The sequence below is a fragment of the Stigmatopora argus genome, chromosome 7 (genome assembly GCF_051989625.1).
Source record: "Stigmatopora argus isolate UIUO_Sarg chromosome 7, RoL_Sarg_1.0, whole genome shotgun sequence".
NCBI classification, from domain to species: domain Eukaryota; kingdom Metazoa; phylum Chordata; class Actinopteri; order Syngnathiformes; family Syngnathidae; genus Stigmatopora; species Stigmatopora argus.
In genome coordinates, this window is record NC_135393.1 from 10230404 (window position 1) to 10251818 (window position 21415).

At 38.4% G+C, this 21415-nt stretch overlaps 1 protein-coding gene across 21 annotated transcripts in view; it reads right to left on the reverse strand.

The window, feature by feature from the left end:
- The window catches only part of LOC144077831 (receptor-type tyrosine-protein phosphatase delta-like), a 177924-nt gene that overhangs the window by 35936 nt on the left and 120573 nt on the right, over nucleotides 1-21415 (reverse strand). For 9 of the 21 annotated variants that reach the window (XM_077605852.1, XM_077605850.1, XM_077605851.1 and 6 more), the window contains 6 exons: nucleotides 11944-12089; nucleotides 11079-11220; nucleotides 6151-6339; nucleotides 5126-5134; nucleotides 2806-2823; nucleotides 1242-1352 (listed from right to left, as the gene is read on the reverse strand). In XM_077605852.1, the coding sequence (XP_077461978.1) occupies nucleotides 1242-1352; nucleotides 2806-2823; nucleotides 5126-5134; nucleotides 6151-6339; nucleotides 11079-11220; nucleotides 11944-12089 (615 nt within the window). The remainder of the gene's footprint in view (nucleotides 1-1241; nucleotides 1353-2805; nucleotides 2824-5125; nucleotides 5135-6150; nucleotides 6340-11078; nucleotides 11221-11943; nucleotides 12090-21415) is intronic. The other 12 variants (XM_077605870.1, XM_077605856.1, XM_077605866.1 and 9 more) reach the window with 2 other exon arrangements.

The window sequence follows — 21415 nt, forward strand, 5'->3', positions numbered from 1 at the left end:
CACGAGTTACTTTGCCTATTATTCTATTGTGATATATTTATTTGTTGGCTACTTATACAATCACACAGCTTATTATTAATTATTATTATTATTATATATGCTGTGACTAGCTGGCTGTATGAATAAACTGGACTAAATTTACTGTTAATTAACTCCATCACGAGTTACTTAGCCTATTATTATATTGTGATATATTTATTTGTTGGCTACTAATACAATCACCCATCTTATTATTAATTAGATTCATTTTTCTGGACAACAGAGGGTTTCTGCTTATATTAACTTTCTCCCCCTCCCCTTCACCAATTTTCCCATGACAGCAGCTATTAAGTTGTTTTGGTTGACTTATTTGCTCCAATTATATTTTCTCACTTGACAATAGCGTTTGCTTTCTTGTGTGTTTTGTGCTAAAGATATTAACGTGACACAGAATGATGACTTATTGTTAAGGTCGTTACAGGGAGCTAATTTATTTATTTATTCAAGTAAATGACACACAGAGCAATGAGGGTAGAATCCAGCTCATTCAAATTCTACTTTGTTATATCTGCTCTTTATGTGTGACCGTTCACACTGCCTTTTCACTTTGTCACATCTGTGTGCAGTCCACCACGCACTGTGCAAACTGACAGCTTACACATGCTGGATTTACATTATTCTATGGGACTAATATTTTGAACCTACCCTTCCCAACACACACAAAAATTATCCTCACAGTTTACGCAAAGATTTATCCATCTTCACCTTTTTCCGCTTATCAGAGGTCAGGTCAAGGGGGATGCATCTTAGGATTTCTTATTATTTTAACATATTTTATATATATGCATATAACATGCACACTGACACACAAACACACGCACACACAGTCATACACGTATATACTATTTATAATCAGCTTCCGTGAATATTGGGTATGTAGGCAATATTGACATACATTACACCACACCCATTTGCTTTCTCTGTGAGGTCTAGCAGGAGTACAACACTATAAGGAGCTAGTGTGGTACTCTTAGCTACCATTTACCACCTTGAATTCATACAAGCAGAGTACAAGAATTATTTATGATAATTTACAATGATTATTTTATATTTAAACCAGGTTAGTGGTGGCAGACTGCAGGTAAACCTGACATTCTCAGGCTAATTCAAGGCTCATTATTATTATTATTTTATAATTTGTTGGGCTGAATTTAAATTTTTAAAAATGTAATCCTTCAATGAAATCCAAGATATGATCTTACCCCGAACATAGAGGTTTGCTGGGGTAGAATAGCGAGTTCCATCACTGTTGGTGGCAACACATTCATACTTGCCCTGGTCAGATTCTTCACTCATTTCAATCTGCAGCGCCCCTGAATGCAGGAATGAGGAAATAGAAAATATACAGAAAGGAGGGCAGAGACACAAAAAAACATTAACAAACAATGATGAAGCTCCATAATCTCATATAAGACAGTTATTATAAAGGAAAATGAATTTGGATATCAGCAAAAAGTGAACTTGGTGGAGGAGAGGGCTAAAAAAAGCCTGTACAATTGGGATACGTTTGTCACTGTCTGAAAAAATCTCCTCTAAACAAAGGTCAGCATCCTGATTTAGAAATGACAGGGAAACAAAAAGTCCATCAGAGGGGATATGGTTTTTCATGCAAGACAGAAACAAATAAGCCAAGCAGTCAACATGTTAAGAAATCCTGTCAAAAATAGCATTTTCAAAACTGTCTGAAAATTGAGATGCTGTTATCACTTTCAAAACCATTGACATGGCAATAACACAACCCTGACTTTCTCAGATCCACCAATGGGATCAGGAGTGTGATGTCATTAAAAGCACACCCAATAAAAGTGGTGAAGAAATCAACTGCTCTTTATTAAGGCCAACAGGTATTAAAAACCAAAAAAAAAAAAAAACGACATACGCAAAGCCTTTGGAGGGGGGCCGATGCTTTCTCACTCCCTGAAAGTAGAAAAATTGTCAAAAAAGTCAACCAGAGGTTTTTTTGGATGGTGTTGAAAGGCAAAAAAGCGCCCATAAAAACTTTATCAAAAAAGTGGTTGTTTGGGGCTTTTTCTCAGTAATGAGAGAGAAGAGAGAAAGCAATGGTTGTAAATAAAACAAGAACTCATGGAGAAATGTGTTTGTGTGCATCTGTGTGTGTATGCAAGCAAAGTGATATTTGAAAGCGTGTCTTTGCCATCTGGACATTTTGGGTTGAGCGAATAACAGCTGGGAGGGAAAAGAAAACTGGGACATTTGATTGGGTAAATATAGAGAAGGTGGAAGAAAAAGGGGCGGGATCAAACTTAGGTCAAGACCGCCACCCCTCTACCTCTCAAAAAAAAACAGGTCTCCAAAAAAGGAAAAAGCTAAGAAAACATTGACATGTTCAGCCTAAACTATGTAGGGAACATAAATAGACACCATGCTTTAGATTGAAGGAGGCGCTCAGTGTTAGAAGCTAATTGATATTAAGGTGATGAGTACAAAAGAAGGATCACTATATGATGATTAAGGTAGCAATGGAATTTGGTTAACGAGTGTGAGTCTGAGATGATTATATGGATATGGATAAAAGGGAAGGTGATTAAAAGTCATAGTATAATGAATTGCTCGCTCAATTCCAATCCCTCCCTCCCCTTGCTCCTCTACCCACTGCAGTTGTAAAGCAATTGGATGAGTGGTTACCACTCTGGCAACACACAGATTCACTCATCCTGAGCTGCTTTCTACATTGGTGCAAGGGGAAGCAGAGGGTTGGAATGGAATCAGGCCACTGTGTCACGTTGGTCCTCCCAGCAGTCTTACCTCGTATGGGCGTGCCACCTGAGTGGGCAATGAATGCACGAGATTAGAGAGGGAGAAGAAGAAGAAAATGTTAGTGCCACAGGAGGGGAAGGGGGACAAGGGAGGGATACTGAAAGAACTGGGGGGAGTAACTTGGAAAGAGAGAGAAAAAAATAAGACATAACTAAAGAAAGATCAAGCTTAAAGAGGCAGCTTGTAGAAAGACAGAGTGACAAAGCTATCAGGAAATGGGTTATTATTGAGCGGGCTCCATTGATTTGCAGCAGGGTAGTAGACGTGGATACACTGTCTAAGACTAAGAATGCATTTCACGCTGGGAATTAGCCTACTCATGTCGTACGAGCATCCAAATCAGTACTCTGCTGCATTAATATGTGCTTTGGTGTTTTTACTTTTAAATGCGTTTCTGTGTTTGTAGGGGAGATCCCAACCGCCAATGCTTTTACATGATTAGGCACATGATGTACCATTGGCCTAAAATCTTCCTGGAGTGACCACAAGAAGTTCTGACATTAAAGACATTTTCGATGATCCAAAATGTCAGCTGAAAATATCAAGATGACACTCCGGTGAATTAGAGCGTAACATTCACTGCAGTCAATTTAGACAAGTGAAAGACAAATCAATAATTAAATTTGAATCACTTGATTTATTAAATTATCAAACTTGTCACTACTTGATTGAGTCTGTGGGGATTTATTTAGCTCGCAAAAGATAGTACAACTTGAATTAATCATGAAACATCAGTGAGTCTAGTTGGAAATGTAGCTGGCCTCATTTCATATGCCTCTTTTCCACTAATAAATGGTATTACCTACGTACTCTTTATTGACCAAAGTCCCAAGTTTACTGCTCACTCAGACTGGATGGATTATATTTTTTTCCAGTATCAAATTAAGATTTGAATACATACTATATGCTTGAAAACTGCCTTCACTCATGAAATGTATGTAGTATACTAACATCAGTTTGCTCTGCTCTAGTGCTAAATTAGCTCGGGATGTAGCACTAAAACACTCTATTGTGTCTACTTTACTGCATCCGTTAGTTTATTTACTCATGTTACTCTCAGATAAAATGTTTCTCCTTATATAGCCAACAGCAATGCCGAGAAGTAAAGATGTAGTTTATTGGCATGTCTCCTTTTCAATGGATGGAATCAATAATCATGGTTTTTAGTTCACACTACCTTGTCCTAACTGGAAAACTGATTACAAAATTTAAATTACGACAGAAGTAGTGTATGTTCAGGATTCATCAATTTGTTCATCTTCTGTATCGCTTATGGCGAGGGTTGGAGGGGTACAGGAGCTTATATCCCTATTTTCAAAGGGCAGTACACTCTGAATCGCTTGCCACCCAATCGTAAAGCACAAGGAGATACAATCAACTGTGCACACGTACTCATTCTTAGGGACCATTTGAAGTGGTCAATATGTTAAAGATTTGATTATTATTCAAAAATAAAAAAAATTATGGAATTGCCCTAACAGAACCCAAAGGATCCTTTTAATTATTTCATATTTATTACCAAGTTTAGTGTTTCAAATAGGCATTTAAAAGCAATGTCAGTTATAAAATGAAGGGAGTAAAAAAAGTAATATTTAGACATTAGTTTCTTTCTACAAGTTCATAAAAAAAGACCGTGGGAAGTTTTGTTTTCCTGTGGACTTGTATAGAAAGCCAGTTGTAACAAGGTTACCCACATAGGCTACACTGTAAAGTTACTGTCTAGAAGTCTGAAATCGAGTAGTCATTGATTTTCTTACAGTGTCTCCGCTCGGGGTCTACCTAACAGATATCTAGAGTTGATGACTTATTGACTTGAAACTGTATATGGTGGAGCGGGGGAAAAGTAAGTAGGTGAGTGAATAACAGAGTGAGTGAAGGAAGGTATAATTAAATCGGTGAAGGAGTGGAAAAGAGCAAATTGGCAAGTGTAAGGAGAATATTCACTAGACAATTCCCTGGATGTGAATAGGTTGCAGGTGCACAGGTGAAGGTGAGGCCAACTACTACATGTGTGTCTTTGGTGACAAAATGTGAAATACAAATGCCCAGTGATGTGTGTCTATATACTGTAGAGTATGTGGCATTTTATGTCATCTGTATCACATTTTTAATCAAGACTTTGACCAATAGCGTTTGAATGTCTATGTGCCTGTTTGTGTCCAGTATAACTGTTAGTAAAGTGCATGCCATGCGTTTTAACGCCTTGATGTTGTAAAGGTGAGCAGCAGTAGGAACAGCAGCAACATTAGTGAAAGGTATAAAGAAGAGTGGACAGTGAGGGTGTGGACCTCGGGACAAAAGCACTTACCAAAGGACTCTGTGGTTAAAAAGATACAAAGAGAAAAGAAACAGCATAGACATGGCATTACAATTGGTCCATTGATTTCACACTGACAAATACTGGAACACCCAACCCCCCAAAATCAAAGGTATATTATTCATCTATGACATTGTTAACATTATTTTTTGCTTATAGATATCAAATATGATAAACAAATGTTTAAAGTATTAGCTTTGCAATTCTTTAAAACATGTTATTTAACTTGGTAAAATAAAAGGTGTAGAGGGACTTTAAGCAAGGACTTTGGGTTGAGCCAGCTAATTTAACAAGCAGGTATACAAGCATAGTTTTTACCCCAATTAACATAAAAACAAAGAGTTGGGAGACCAATCACAAGAGAAGGTTGTCCAGAGTTGTTCCCTGGACGTCAGTAGCAGGAAGAAACTGAAAAGACTCATTTTGGGTTTGTACACTACTGTGGCTACAAAAAGAAGTATGAACTTGTTGTTTATCACAAAGTATCAAAAATTATTTTTCTCAGATTTTCTAAGAAAAATGAGACTTAGTTTATTTAATATGATTAGTCACAGCAGTGAGGTCACTTGGGCGAGGCAATTCCCTTAGAACATACCACCATTACTTATGGGTCAGTTTCTAATTTGTTTATCTGTCAAAAAAGTACTATCACTTTAGTCAAATAAATCACGTGGTAATGGTGATTTGCACAGGAAGGCCTCAGAATGTTTGGAGTAAAGTGCAGAAAGATGGGACTTTTCACTATAAAATCCAAGAACAATTCCCAGGGATTGGCAAGTGGCAACCATCCAAGGCAACTCATAGCAACAGCAGCAGAAGCATCATCAGCATCAGCAGAGAGGGACAGCAGGAAAACACGACCAAAAAAACCAACCCACGGCAGGAAGTGTGTGGAACAGCAAAGTTCACAAAAGGCGGGCGGAAATACAAAACGGGGAATATTAAAGGCCTTAAGGTAGAACGAAAAATGGGAATCAAGGAAGTGGCAGGAGATAAAAGACAATGTAAATAGTTACCTGAGCGCAACTGCTTGATTCGTCCATTGTTATTGGATGTGTTGACTGGCAAGAAATCTTTGAACCAGGTAATTTCTGGGTCAGGGTTTCCACTAGCCGCACAGAGCATGGTGGCAGTCCGAGACCGCTCAACCACTTTCAGCTGGGGACCCATATCAATGGTGGGGAACCCTGAAGGCAGCTGGTCCTCTGTAAGGATTAGAAACATGCGTCAGAACAAAGATGCACACTTTGTTGCTTTTACCTGTTTATATTTCGCCTGCAGGTTATCCACACACAGTAGGATTAAAAAGCATAGCATCACATTCAGGATAAATCAGGATGAAATATGGATGGAGATATTATGGCTTCATCCTTGGGGAAATTTTACACAAAGCCTCGTGTGGGGATTTTCCTGAAATCGTAACATCACATTGTTATCCCTGCTCTTAAAATTACTAGAGCTTACTTGATTACCTACTGGTTTATTCAAAGAAATGGACAGAAGGTTGCCATTGGGAGAGATGAGGGGCTATGGTTGAAAATAATTGGGTATGTGTGTGTGTGGGCAGGGGAGATAATGTTAACATCTGTACTTTAACTGTAAAGAAATTTGAAGGTGATCCACATAAAATGTGTTTTATGCACATAACATTTGGATGGACTATCAATTAGTGTACTGTATATATTTTTCTATGTTAAAATGATGCAAGGACAAGGAAACAGCCTTTGTGGTCTTCTGCTTGTTGATTTTAAATGTATTTTTACTTTGGCAATCCCAATGCCCTGTTAAAAGAAAAAAGTACAGAATCCCTTGTGATCTTTTCCAACCACATCAAGCCTCATTAACGGGAAATTCTAGCACTGAACCTGGCCAAGGAGACGCTAATTCTGGTACTAACCCATCGAACTGCAGCCAGCGGGTCGTGAGACAGTAGCTTTGAAAGGGTATATGCATGTGGCCTTTTAACATCTCCAGTTTCAATCAATCACAACACCGACAAATGGAAACAGGGACATAAAAACCCTAAGCTAACAAGATGAGGTGTTTTGTGACGGCCAGCACGTGTGGTTGGGCGGATAAAGAACAGCTATACCTCCACCCCCAAACAGTGAAATTAGATAGCAAGACAAACGACAGAAAATAGTGACAAAAAATAAAAAGTCGGACAAAACAGAAAGACATAAAGCTAGATGGAGCACAAGGGAGGGAATAACAATCGTGATTCTTTGCACTTTCATTATGCAAACACTTACTTCAAAGAAAGCCCCTCAAAGGCAGCAATAATGCATTCTATTTCATCTACCTGGAGTGGGACAATGCTCAATAGTGAAGATGCATGGTTACATAAGCTCCTCCCTGTCATAACCATGTGTTTGTTCAGATAGCCAGAGGGGTTTAAGCACACACTTGGTAGGATAAAACTGCTTCATTAATTTAAATTTTAACAGCTGTAACATTATTAGGTGATTTTCAACGTGAATAATTGACCTCATTTTAAATCTAGCGGTATTATTATTCAATGCAGTATACTATAGTGTATATTGAAGTATATTGCAGCATTCTATATTGCATACTGGAGTATAATGCAAGGCTAATTATTGGAAGAGTGGAAGCCAAATATTAAGCAGATCCTACTGAGGACTGATAATTGGTTGACAGATAGATTTCTGTATTGAAATTGAATGTAAGATATGACAGGAAAAAAACAAATGTTTAAACTTGAGAAGTGTATTTGATTCTTTACCTATTATTGTCTCTATTTTATACTTTCCTTTCAACATCTCATTAGACGTGTATCTGAGGTATCACTGGAATTTGCCATTGATAAGATGTCTCTTGCAGGGACATTATTCATGGAAAGTCATGTCCAGGAGCTTCTAGACCACAGAGAAAGTAAAGGTTTTATCTGTACATGACATGGTAGCCCCTAGCAAAATTATTTCTTTGCTTGAAAAAAAAAGTCCTCCAAAAGGTAGAGTGAGGACACTAGCACGTGCATAATGAGCTATTTGTCATCCTTCACAGGGACAAGTGTAAAGCAACACCAAAGGGGTGGGGGTAACGCCTGTGTTCGTTGAGGTCAGTGCAGTCGCGTAACCCAAAGCTCCCGTGTTGACGGAGTCTCCCACTGTTTCATTTGGATGCACTCCCACTTTAGTGTTTCCACTGAGCATAAGCCAGATAATTTCACAGCTCATAGGCAAAGTCAGCCTCACAGTCATGGGAACTGCCATGAAAATGGCTCCATCTGCTTTATAGGAGATCCAAAATGAAATGAGCCCACATGTGCTAGCTAGATTTGTCATCAGTAAATTTGGAAGACCGCATCGCTGGGAACAAAAGCATCAGAAGGTGTGAGTGTAATAAGTTTTCCATACTTCATCTAACATTCTTAACAGAAAAACAGCATGTGGGGTGACACAATAAAATAAAGGCCTGATTATCATATCCCATTTCAATAGGTTTGACAATTTCGAACTGCATTACTTTATGATGTTGAATTTGTCTTTAACTTTAGTAGACCCAAAGGATTGAAAGAACTTAGCTTTAGGAGTTAGAAGTAGCTCACAGATGTGAAGGTACATTGCTCTATTGTATTTTACTTAAGACACTTATAGCAAAAAAGAAATGATTTAATAGTAACACAAAACGTGACCAACCATAACTTATACATGTAAGACAATGTTGAGTTGGGCAAGGAATATCTAGTAAATACGGATGAAATATAGTTATCAAATAGTAGCCGGAGAATATGGACACTCGTTCTCACACCCATTACCAGGGGCAATTTATATTCTGGATTTGAGAGGAAACCAGAGTACCTGGTGATAACCCACAAAAGCAGGGGAGAACAAGCAAACTCCACACAGTGAGGACCCACCTGGGATCAAACCCAAAATCCCAGAACTGTGAGACACTAGATCACTGGGCCGTGATTATATTTTAGAGTATCCTTAAACAACACACCTACTTTGTAAATAAATACTCTACAAGGGTATCCTATAGTGGATGATGCTCCTCATTTCATTATTATTTCCGCCTTTACCAATCACAACCATAAGTGGAGACCAGAATTTCAAGTGGACAGGTTGTAATCCTTAGTAATTATGACTGCTGACTTTAAAAGTCACTCCTCTAAATACACTCTGTCATTGTATGGAGGCGGGAGGGAGAGAGCACATTACTGACACATCTGGGCATCTACAAAATTTGTGTGTGCTCTAAGTCAATAGGATGCTGTTAGTAGTTCCCATGTGGCTTCTTCACAACAACAACAACAACAACAACAATTAAGACTCCTCAGCAGTTAAGACTAGTTTTAAAAATATATATGACATTTTTAGATTGAGCCTCAACATGTGTACTTAGACACCCGCACGTCTGAACCCGAGTAGTTAGTTACTTTGTCTTCTGGGTGAAGATTGTAAAAGAGGAAGCGTTAGGCTACCATTAAGGGAGAAAGGGAAATCAAAAATAGAGGCATAAACGACACTGCGGGAATGCATACAAATGTGCATGCATCAGCGATTGCACGCATACACACACACGGCATGTGATGACGATGAAGAGCCCACAAAATGCAAAGAGCTATCTGATGTGAATAATTTAAACATTTGAGGAAAAGCATGTGGAGCGAGAGATGAGTATGACAAAGAGAAAAATAAGAGGAGTTCAGATGGAAAAAAACCAACCATGATTCTAAATTGTACTTCAGGAAGACAAAATAGCAATGGGAGGATAGAAACAATAGGCTGCTCATCTTTTCCTTCCACAAGCGTGGACTATTAAGGCAGGCGATGTGATTATCCACACTTGAGCGGCTTCACTCGCTAAGACACTCTTGAGCTTCCAACTACCGGTGCATAATGTTCTCCTAATGGACTCCACTAACACTAACATCACCATCTGCATTAATGGACTGCTGCTAACACCAACAAAAGCATGTAGTGTAGCGGAGGCAGCCTTTACACTTATTGACTTCTAAATAGACCCTTCTTCCGAGCTTTCAGCGTTGTCAGCAACAATATTTCTAATTTATAATCTATGACTATCCACAAGAATGGAAATAAACAAAATATAACAGATTATACTCTGGAGGAATGATTTCGCATAAAATTGCAACTGAAAGTAGGGTTATCCCTGCATCTTGAATTTACTAAATTAGGAAAACAACTGTCAAGAACACCTATCTTCTTTGAAAAAGCCAGTTTGTTTGTTTTCAAGTGAATGTGCGGGAAAAAAAAATCAGTGTTTGTGAAGAGTCATGTAGCATATAGCACAATTGATAAATACATTTCTCACGACATTGAAGAATTTCAATATGAAAAGGCCCATGTCCTCTGGGGATCCTTTCAGTAAGTGAAGTAGGTGGAGAAAAAAAATAAGCCCACGCTAGGGGTATGTGCATCACTGTCTTCATTCATTTTTCGAACCGATTATCCTCACAAGGGTAGCAGAGGGTGCTGGAGCCCATCCCAGGTTATTGGGATAATACTCACCCAGGGATGGTCGTGATAGTATCCCAAATTGTACTATGTGAATATAGACCAATCAGAAGTGTGCTTTATTTGTACTCATATCCACGAGCAGGATATTTACAAATAGAAAGGAAATGAGAGATCTTTTTTGATGTAGCAATTTGGTACCTTGAAAAATGATTTTGGAACATTTCAACATATTTAATGAATGATAATAGAACTTTTATCCTATAATTTAATAGATGGAATAATTAATTACGAAATGTGACTATTTCATCTTACTTGTTATTGCCTATTTATGTACACTGCAATATGTACTAGAGTGAGAGCTACAAGGTAAAAATAAATAAATAAATAAAATGATGATGTGTTTTTCTTTTGAGCTTTTGACTCCTCTCCAAAGCTTTAGATTTGTGCTTGGTGGCTGGCTGCGAAGCCATCTTGTTTGCGCGGGTGATGCCACTGACCTCGTAGCACACTTAGTCTGGTGGAGGCGGTGAGCTCTCCAGCCGAGTTGGAGGCGTGGCATTCGTAAATAGCCTCATCTCTGGGGGTCCTTAGGGGCTGGATCCTCAGGACCGAGCCAGACCCATCGTCAAACTCAATTACCTGGATGAAAACGAAGAAGAAGATACTGTTTATGCATATGAAATACAAACTGTTAAACACTAACATAATTATAACCTAAATAAAGTTGTAAGGATAAAAGAAGATTGTTGCTCATCCAAATTCATACTATGTGCAGTAGTAACAAAGTCATTTAATAGGAGGAAAAATCACTTCTTCATTAGGTTTCTATTTTAGATTGATGTCATATAGCAACCAACTGACCGAACCCGACTTTTGCTTGTCATGTTTCAGAAATCTCTGACGTAATTTTAATGGGATGGTTACCTTTTGGTGGTTTGGACTATTTGGATTAACATGCTATTGAAAATGATTACTACATGTAATGTTGGACATCAGGATTTTGAATTCTAAGAAGCATTTCGTTGAATGAAATCCTGTACGAAAATCAAACATTCCCACAGTCCCTCCCAATGGACAGGATGGGCTTAATGAGAAATACACAACAGGGTTACACAGTATTTTATGGATTAAAATGAAATTAATTTCCGCGATTGAATCACAAACCACTCGGGCAGTGGCATGTTTTTTCATTGACTTCTGAGTGATATGTGACCAACTGAAAGAGGCAGGTGTAGCAGCCACAACTAATTAACCATTTGGGCAATTACAAATGTAATAATTGTTGTACCGATAATCATGAAACCAATGAGCGAGCAAAACATTTCAGAATTGTCACAGGGGTTAGGATAAGTATAATCATACCTCAAATCTCTGGTTGCTAACTTTTTTGCCTTTTTTGTTCCATACAATCTTGGGTTGTGGCTCGCCAGCGGCTTGGCACACAAATGATGCTACTCCGCCTTGCACTCCCGTCTGGTCTTCTGGGGTTCGGGTAAATCGTGGAGGGGCTGTGTGAAAATAACCATTAAATAGTCATTGTGCGTATATGGTTTGTGTTTTTTGCAGGTTGAAAGTTTTGAATGACAAGCAAATCACATAAATCAATCAAGCATTACTACAGAATCTCTATTGGATATTTACACATTCATCCTTGAGGGATTATTGTATTTCTAAAATGCACTCAAGCATCAAATATACTGACATACTACTGATGTACTGCTATAATCTTTCATTTGAACATCTGCAGCACTTATGTTTGAGTGGCTGCACTAATAAAAAGAGGCGAAGGCTGTTTAAATCAGAGCAACGAATGATTCAGTCCCAACATCTTCTTTAGCTTTAAAGGAACAACAGTCTTGAAAGCAATGGCAGCTTGGGCAGGGTTGGGTGGTGACAGTGACTCTCCCAGTAAGCAAACCTCAGCATTTCAAATAATACTATACTGTATATTTGGCAAGAATGCGACCACCCCTCCATCACTATTAGTAAAAGTATTCGATGACAGAGCTTGAAAGGAAATAATTTGGAAATAAGTTACGGTTTATGACTGTAAACTCATTCCTGAAGTACTCCTATACTGAGAACCAAAGCTTTGTGAGTACAGTATGTGTGGACGTTTTTTTTCTTTAAAGTGTCTTATTTGTTTTTTGTGTTCTGGTTCCGCCATGTTCCTTTTTCTGCTCCGCACTACCAAAGAAGCTTAATATTTCTGGGCCATAAAGGATTTATAAAGACTTACTTCTGACATGACCACTAAAGCCCCCTCGTTCTAGGGATGCCAACAATATCATAACCACTGCCTCGACAGGATTGTGACATCATGACATCAAAAAGATTGGGCACGTCAGTCACGGCGCGTCATCGGCTGCTTGCCTAATGGCATTCCCGCCAAACCAGAAAATCCCTACTTAAGGGCTTAATGCCAACTGCCCTGACAAAGGGAGAGGAATTGCTTTTTGCTGTATAAAAGGAAGACGGTATAGTGGCTAAGCTTTGCAGGGAGTTCTGAAATCACAGGAAGGACCGAACAGGAGAATGTCTAAGATAACAGGGAAGATGGACTGATGGAGAAAAGACTCAAGACAGTAAATCGGGAAGAGAAGAGAAACGAGACAAAATAGGGAATGTCCATTAACCTGGTTAAAATTCAATGAATGAATTCGTATCCAGTTGGGATGGAATAAGAAGATGGATAAAAATTGCTTTTTTTTTGAATTCGCAATGTGCACATAGTCACAACTGGCTTACATATTTTACGAAACATAAATTATTTATGGAACACCACGAGCTTGATTTATTTGAGCAGAAATTGCTACAAACCTGACTTGCCAACGGTTGTGGAAGTTGATGTACTAACCTAGCACAAGTACTGCTTTGCCAAATGTGCAAAATTGTGATGTAGTTCATGTTGGGTGTTCATGGGCAACTTTATTCATGAGACCTAAGACATATTCAAATTATTATTTTGCATCTGAAAGCCATTTACAAACAACCACAAAAACTGGTGACTGTGCAGGCAAAAATGAGGAGATAGGTAGAACTTTTGTCCCAACTTTTGACCAGTCACAAGATGAAATATAAGGGCATACAGCATATAGCCATATACTCGTGAAAACATAATTCAATATATGGATTCTTTGTAATTGCTGACTTTCCCAAAAACTGAGCAGAAAGATTTTTTTTAATTAAAATTGAATCGTCTTTTGTTTTCTCTTCTACCGATTACAATTCCATTATACTACTTTGCAATTAGAATTCTCTCCAAAATGGTGGAACCCATTAAAGATTCCCAAAGTTACTTTCTAGTACATAAAGTTAACATTCTGAGGAAGGGTTAACCATTTTGACTATTATTAATAAAGATTGTACAGTATTATATTAAATGTTAGAACTTATAAAGAACCATTTTGGAATGAACTATTGAGAGATTATAAATAATTACTATTCATAACTCCGTTAAAAATTATGTTTTGTAACTAGTAGTAAACAACTCTACTTCCGTTCCCTTAAGTGGAGTTGCTGGACCTCTAATAAAGATTTCAGCAACACAGCTGATTTTCACAGACACTTATTTTTTCCACTAGAATAGTATTCTCATTGAGAGGATTTGCCATTATACAAGGACCATTAAGATAACACGCTGGGCCTAAGGAAACTGTCGAGTCCATCTCTAATTTAACTCATCCAAAATGATACAACAGATTGACTCAGTAGGGAAATAAATAAATAAAAATCTGAGATTCAGCCCCAAGCAGCCTACGCGCAAACAGTGCATTAATTTTCTGGGATGCATGTGCCAGTGAGCAAATGTGCATGCCCCCAACTGAGTGATAGTGAACAAGAGACAAGAGAAAAATGAGGAACGGTACAGTCGCCCTCTTAATCCTCTTGCTAATCTCTTCCCCACAAAACAAATGAAAGTGTAAAGCCCAGTCATGGCTCACTAAAAGAAACGGAAAACCCTTCCGTTTGTTTTTTATCTGACACCGTATCCAACTCCCCTTCATTCATGATGATTGTTTTGAGTCTCCCCTCAAATGTTGCTTTGCTCCTTACAATGTTCTAAAGATCCTTTGCCACTTCATCATGTCTTTTTTGCGCTGCAGCTGCTACCTCTTTCATCCTCCTCCTCCTCGTTACTCTTTCTTCATCTCCTCCCTCCATCTCTTGGGTGTTATGTAAGTCCTCCTGTCACATTGACTGACTTAATGAGGGGAGGGTGTGTGTAACCGTATGCTCTTCTCTCATCTCAATTCACTCTTCCACTTTTATCCCCCTCCCCCGTTCTTTGTTTATGATCTTCTCCCATTTGCCTTTAGTTACCTTTATCTTTTTCTCCCGCTCTGTAGGAAGTGTGTCTCATGCAAAGTAATGGACTATATCATGGATGTGGAAGGGCAGCAATTGGCTTGACAAAGGGACACTTAAAAGGTCTCTCATTGAGTGTTTTACTTCCTCGGTATGACCCAAGACAGAAATGAGGGCAAAATTACTGAGTGGTCCCGCAGAAAGAGATTTAGATGGAATTAGACGGCGCCAATCACTTCTTCATGCGTGTGTGTATGTGAGTTTGTGTGTGTATGTGAGTTTATGTGCGTTTGCATGAGCTCGCTTTGGACGACTGGAGGAAGGATGGCCTACATAAAGGTCGGCATATAGTGGGATCTGATTTACACAGCAGATGGCGGGGATTACAGAGTCAGCTCCCTGTATTGAACAACTTTTGAAAGTAAAGATGTGTGATAAACCTTGATCCCAAGGTAGAACACTGACATTTGCTAACATAAATGAGTTTAAGGCCAAAGATAAGTAGTATCATAAAATAGTCTGCATTCATCACAACACAAGATAAACCCCACTTTATATAAATGATAATCTAAAACGAGTATTTAGTTACAGGTCAAGTTCTCAGATATATCTGTTGGATTGGTAGCACTAACGATTGTTCAATGGTTACAGAGACATTTTCTGTATTATTAAAGTGTCACATGAAAAATGGAATTGAATCAAACCCTCCAAAAATATTCTACACTAAACTTCAATTTAATACAGTCTGTGTTTTATTTAAGAATAAACTTTTATTACATTTCAATGAGTGTTGGGATTTGTTAGGATTTGTTCTCACTACATTACGTACTGATTACTGTGAATCTTTGTCTAAAATCAACAAAAAATTTATGTGCTCCCTGAGCCTTTCGAGTCTTTACTAAAAACGTATGAAGAGAATCCTATCCCAACAAGTCAGATCAAAGACCACAGCATCATAAAATCATCCCAACGCGTCCAATCCACCGTGTATCAAAGTAAAAAAAAAAAAAACATTACAACCCAGTGCTTCAGAGATTATAGTCAAGCTTTTAATTTGCTTTTACTTTAAGGAAGTAGAGGACCCAAATATTAAATTTGCTAATCCATAATGTGTGCCTGTTGTTATTGTTCACAGGTGGATTACTGGATCATCCCTTAAAGAATGGAGAGGATAATTGGTTATTGAACTTCTTGATCGAGCATATCCTTATATTTGGAAAAGATCCCTGTTGTTTCCCTATTAAGTGGAATTTAAATAGCACTTGGCACGTGTTATTCCTCAGCTTTGGATGTTTTGATTCCATCCAAAAAGCCTGCTTTGGATGCAAGTGCAACTTGCCAAGAATCTGTGCCTGCACCCCATGTTTGTATGTGTGTGGGTTCTCATCGATCGCTAAGCATGTAATGAGTCATTTACAAGCCTTGCCAGGGAAGATCCCACTGCAGTGTGCTTCATGTAGTGGTGGGAGGTTAGCGGCTGACTCCACAAATGAGAAGTGAGTCAGACTTCTCAGACAAGTTGGGGAATGGGCCCTAATGTGGAGCTGGAGCCATAGCCATGATAGCGGGCCTCAAGAGTGGGCGGGAGGCGAGCCAGAAGCATAACGTACAGTGTAAACATCAAGCTGACACATTAAGAACAAATTATTAGCTGCTCGCCTTCGTCCGAGAAATAAAATTGGTTTGCTGGAGCCATTAAACACGGATAGACAACTATTATTGCCCTGCAGCCCTCAAAGGCGTGTTTCAAAACATTTGCCTAAACAGGCAGTTTAGACAGTAAAAATGACTTTTTATACAGGCAATTGGAAGAACAACTGATTTTCAAATAAAGAAAGTGCATTTTAAATCTGTCTTAAAGACAAATATTTATTTTAAACATGATTAGTATTAAATCTATGGGTGCAAGCCTGTTTGTACAAAACCCAGTTGATATAACAATAAAGACTTAGAAAATACTGTGAATAACACATTCCTGCTATTGCTGACACTAATGCACATCTAATTAGCATGCCACTTACCCGTTGTAACTGCCCCTGGGTCTGGCTAGTGTCGAATTAATCAGGGTTAATTTGTTGGACACACAAGGGGACAAATTAATCAAATGTGTTTTTCTTTTTCCACTACACACTACATTAGAAACACATAGCCTGGCCTGCATGGTACACAAATTTACTGGGTCACTATTGACCTCTTACAAAGAAGAACAGAGGGGTTTGGAGTCACACTGCATTACTCACATGCAGGCGTCCGGCTAAGCTAAACTAGTGGTAAACAGGGCACTTCACAGAATGGTGCACCTGGTAGATAACCGTAAGCTCAAATCAGTCAGTTCCTTTTACTCATGGCTGGACGCATACCTATAATAGATGTTAGCAGACAGGAACTTTGTTGAACACTGTTATAAATATTTATTTACTGTTTCCAACATGGGCTGTTTTTATCTCTCCCTAGTTTGCCAGTTATACATGATTCTATTAAATCATTCCATGCAAGCAATTTTCAAAATGCAGTCCTACAAATATTTCTATCATTGTTGGTTTTGAAGGACATGGAGGCACAGCACCCCCACAACTCTCTAAGGGCTCATTAACACCAGGAAAGTTCATGTTTTGCTCTTTTGGGTCCGGACCGAAATAAAATGGCCTCATTTTTAGGGTTTAGTGCAGTTTCAACAAACCCATCCCTGTCGCAAATATTGTTCAATTATTGGAAGCCTGTTACGTGCAAAAAGGTATGCAATTTCGAACTGGTTCACCGATCGAGATCCGTTCTCGGACTGGCTTTTTATTGCTTGTAGCCCTCAACTCATTCACAACCATTGACTGTTATCAACATCAGAACCATCTCAACTGGGAAGGCTGGTATTGCATGATCATGTTTTATTGCCATTAACAGGAGACGAGAGTCAAATTGGATTTGGAAAACTATCGCCCTCAAAGGCAGCCAAAAAGGCCAATTCAATATTTAAAAATACATTGATTTTAAAAATCCCAAATTGCTCAATGACAACAAATATTTAAGTACTGCAGAAAATAGTGAACAAATTGATTGATCACACTGGTGCCAGTAATTGTGAGAAGTGAGTTTGTCAGGATTACCAAGATGTTGTTTAGTTAAAGATTCAATTTTGTAGTATTACTAAATCATATTCATATACAATTTTTGTTAATTGTTTAACAAAAATAAGCAAAAGAAAAACCAACATTTTGATACAAAATGCAGTTTGTAAATATCAGTGTCAATTAAAAATATTTCTCATACTTGGTCACGCAACTTTATTACATTACATAATTGCATTTTCTTTGCCAGTTATCCATCTAGCAACATAAATGGGAGATATCGATTAATCACAGATCTAATATGGACATGTTTCACACCCTCCCTCTAATCCCTGAGGACAGGACCCCGTGATCTGTGTGCCCCTGATAGTCTTCATCCATCATAAGAGCGGACACTTGTGCGTAAAAAGATACTTATCGCAATCTAATCTCTTGTTGACTAGAACAACTACATGTGTTTACACTGGGAATACGCTAAACATACTCACTAGAACTCAATCATATGCCATTGAATACAACAATCAACAGCAGAGAACATTGTGTGACGGGGCTGTTGCTATTATGAACAAAAATATAGTACTGCCTCTACTTACAAATGCTCCTATATACGAAATGTTCCGGTTAAAAAAACTTTTTTTTTTAATCATGCTAAAGAAATTCAGTACAGATTTAAGGCCAAAGTGCTCATTCTTTGTCAACGCTGACCTTGAGAAAAATATTTTCATGAATTTCTCTATTGTTAAATGTTAAAAATGTGATAGTTTTCTTTATGCAATGTGACTCACTTTCCTAGCAATAGAATGTACCTTTTCCAACTTTATTATTTCATAAAAGGTTTTCATTTATGGTTAAAAATGATTTACTTCACAAATTTATAAAAGATAAAACCGGCTTTTTTATGAGTTACATAATACAATAGCTAACTATGTTGGTGTTAGCAGCTGAGCCAACTATGTAACAAAGAGTGGGAAAAGTGATTTAGTAGTTATTTGAGTGATCACGGGCATATTTTGTACCCCAATTCTTCAGCAACTAAAAAATAAAAAACAGATCGCTGAACAAAGAGCTCTAAGGATATCAGTGTCACAAATTCACAGGCTGTCTCAGAAGGCTCCTGTCAAAGCAGCTATTATTTGCTGCTTCGCTCCAAGGCTCTTCAGCGTTGGCAGGTAATGGTTCAGTCACGTTGGACAACTGACCTTAAAACCTTTCAGCTCCCGGTCAACTACCACGTCATGGACGTCTGGTAGTCTACTTGAATGTTGGCAGCTCAATCAGCCAAGACAGAGCACAGAAACCCCCAAAATGTCAGGGCATGCCTTATGTGCATCCATCATTTAGTTTGAGTGAGAATCCTAAGGGTTTAGATACTCTAAAACTTTGATTCCACTTTTACACATTGCAGTCCATTTGTCATAGGGACAGTAGGACAGTAACCAACAAAAAAAAGATAAAGTATACCTACGGCTTCGGTCATTAACATATTGTAGATACGTGTATTTGTGAGTAGAACTTGACTCAGAAAATTGTCTGAATTTAAATTTTCTCCTTCAGGGACTATTAAAAGATTGTTTCTCTATTATATATGCATAAAGTGAGACACACTGTTTAAAGATTCCCAAAACGTATGGCACTTATTTTGAATTGAAAGGCATACCCTGCTTACTAAACCACTCGTCAATGCTTTATTTTCTTCTGACTCCCTGAGAGCATTTTGTGGGGCTTTTTTCGTAATCATAGTTCTATCCAAGCTGTCTAAGGTGGCACAACAGGTTGTTTGTTGAAGCGAAATAGGGTCAGAAGACAATAATGTGAGTCCATTGTGTATAATTGTCTCAACGACAGGCGGTGTAATGCTGTTTCTCACAAAGGGCATTTTGCTGCATACATGGTGCAGTGGCCTAGTTTGCGACAGGATCAGGGCATTACTCTTAATCCACCAGATAGATGTCATTTGCATACACGCGCTGGCATACATGCTGAAGAACTAAAATGGTGGGAAATGAGTGGCAGAAAGTAAAATCAGGCAATGTAGATCGATAGATGCCCACATACGATCCAGTCAGTTTCATGCAACGTTTGCCAATATGCACACGAGGTGCTCTTCCATTTGATTGCATCCTAACACCCTCAGTCCATGACTGCATATCTTATAATCTTATATATTTCGCAAGTATGAGCTGGGGCTTGGAAAGGTGAGCAAGAGATTTAGACCAGGGACTAAAATATATTATACTGTCTTCCACGCCATAGCACAGTGCACAACTGGTGAGAAGATCACAGATCAGAGGTTGATGGTTAAAATTTTTGTTTTTTCCACACAAATGATAAACACTTGCATTAACGAAAACTCAAAATTGTCCAGAGGTTGTGTGGAATCTGTGTTTGAATATAAATGAGAATAGGTGTTTGTCTATTGCCTGTAAATGCCAGGGGACCAGCTTATATGATGTATCCCAAATGATAAGACTCCGGCACACCTGCGACCCTAGTGAGGAAAAGATGTACATAGAATGGCTGGAAGGATGGGTGTCTTCCACTCATTTCATATCATATTAGATAGTTTAGCCTGGCAGCATTTAACATTTCAAAACATGTCGAAAAGTATCAGTGCAGTGACAGTCTACGTCTCAACTCTCAACACAGCCCCAGAGCACCCGCTGTTGATATTAAAGGAGGCATCGTACGTCACACAGTGAGATTAAAGAGATAGAAGAAACCCACAACTCTCTGTCCGTCCTTTCGCACCACATTATGAAAATGTGACAAAAAGCCAGCAAAGAGCACTGGAGGAAGTCATGATGAATGAGAGGAGAATTAGAGGAAAGTGAAAGGAGGAGCACTAACGCAAATACTATCCACCCTTCTGGAATCTTATTTTTCACTTACAAAGGAAATCTATGACCATCATCATTTGGGTGGATGTGTAGATCTCATTATAGGTCGACCTGGCAACTTACACATATGGCAGGAAAACAAATGTTTGAAGATGATTTTGTGTGTAGTAGGTGACCATAAAAGAGGTTAAAGCCAAGTTCAATTAAATCTTAAAGCTACAGAAAAAATAAACATTAAATTAATGTATTTATTGCAACGGTAGCTGCTGCAACTGGTAGGGCACTAATCAGCTTGTTCTTAATTGCCACTTCTCCAGCCTCTTGTTCCATGTGTGTTTATGATCTACTGATGATTTTTTAATTGCCAAGCATCAAACCAGGCTGAAATGTCCTTTAAAAAAAAGAAAATCTTTGGACTTTGTTATCCCTTGGCAAAATTATGCTAACAAAATGTAGCGTGACTATTGACGATATTATTTTTGATGCATGGGTAGCTCCCAGATGTTTCCTTTAATACTGTCTTCCCACACTGTTTTCTCTTTCATTCCCAACCCCCACCTTTCCTCCTATTTTATTGCATCTTTTAAACACCCCTCACTCTCTTCTTACATTTTTTATCCGCGATCT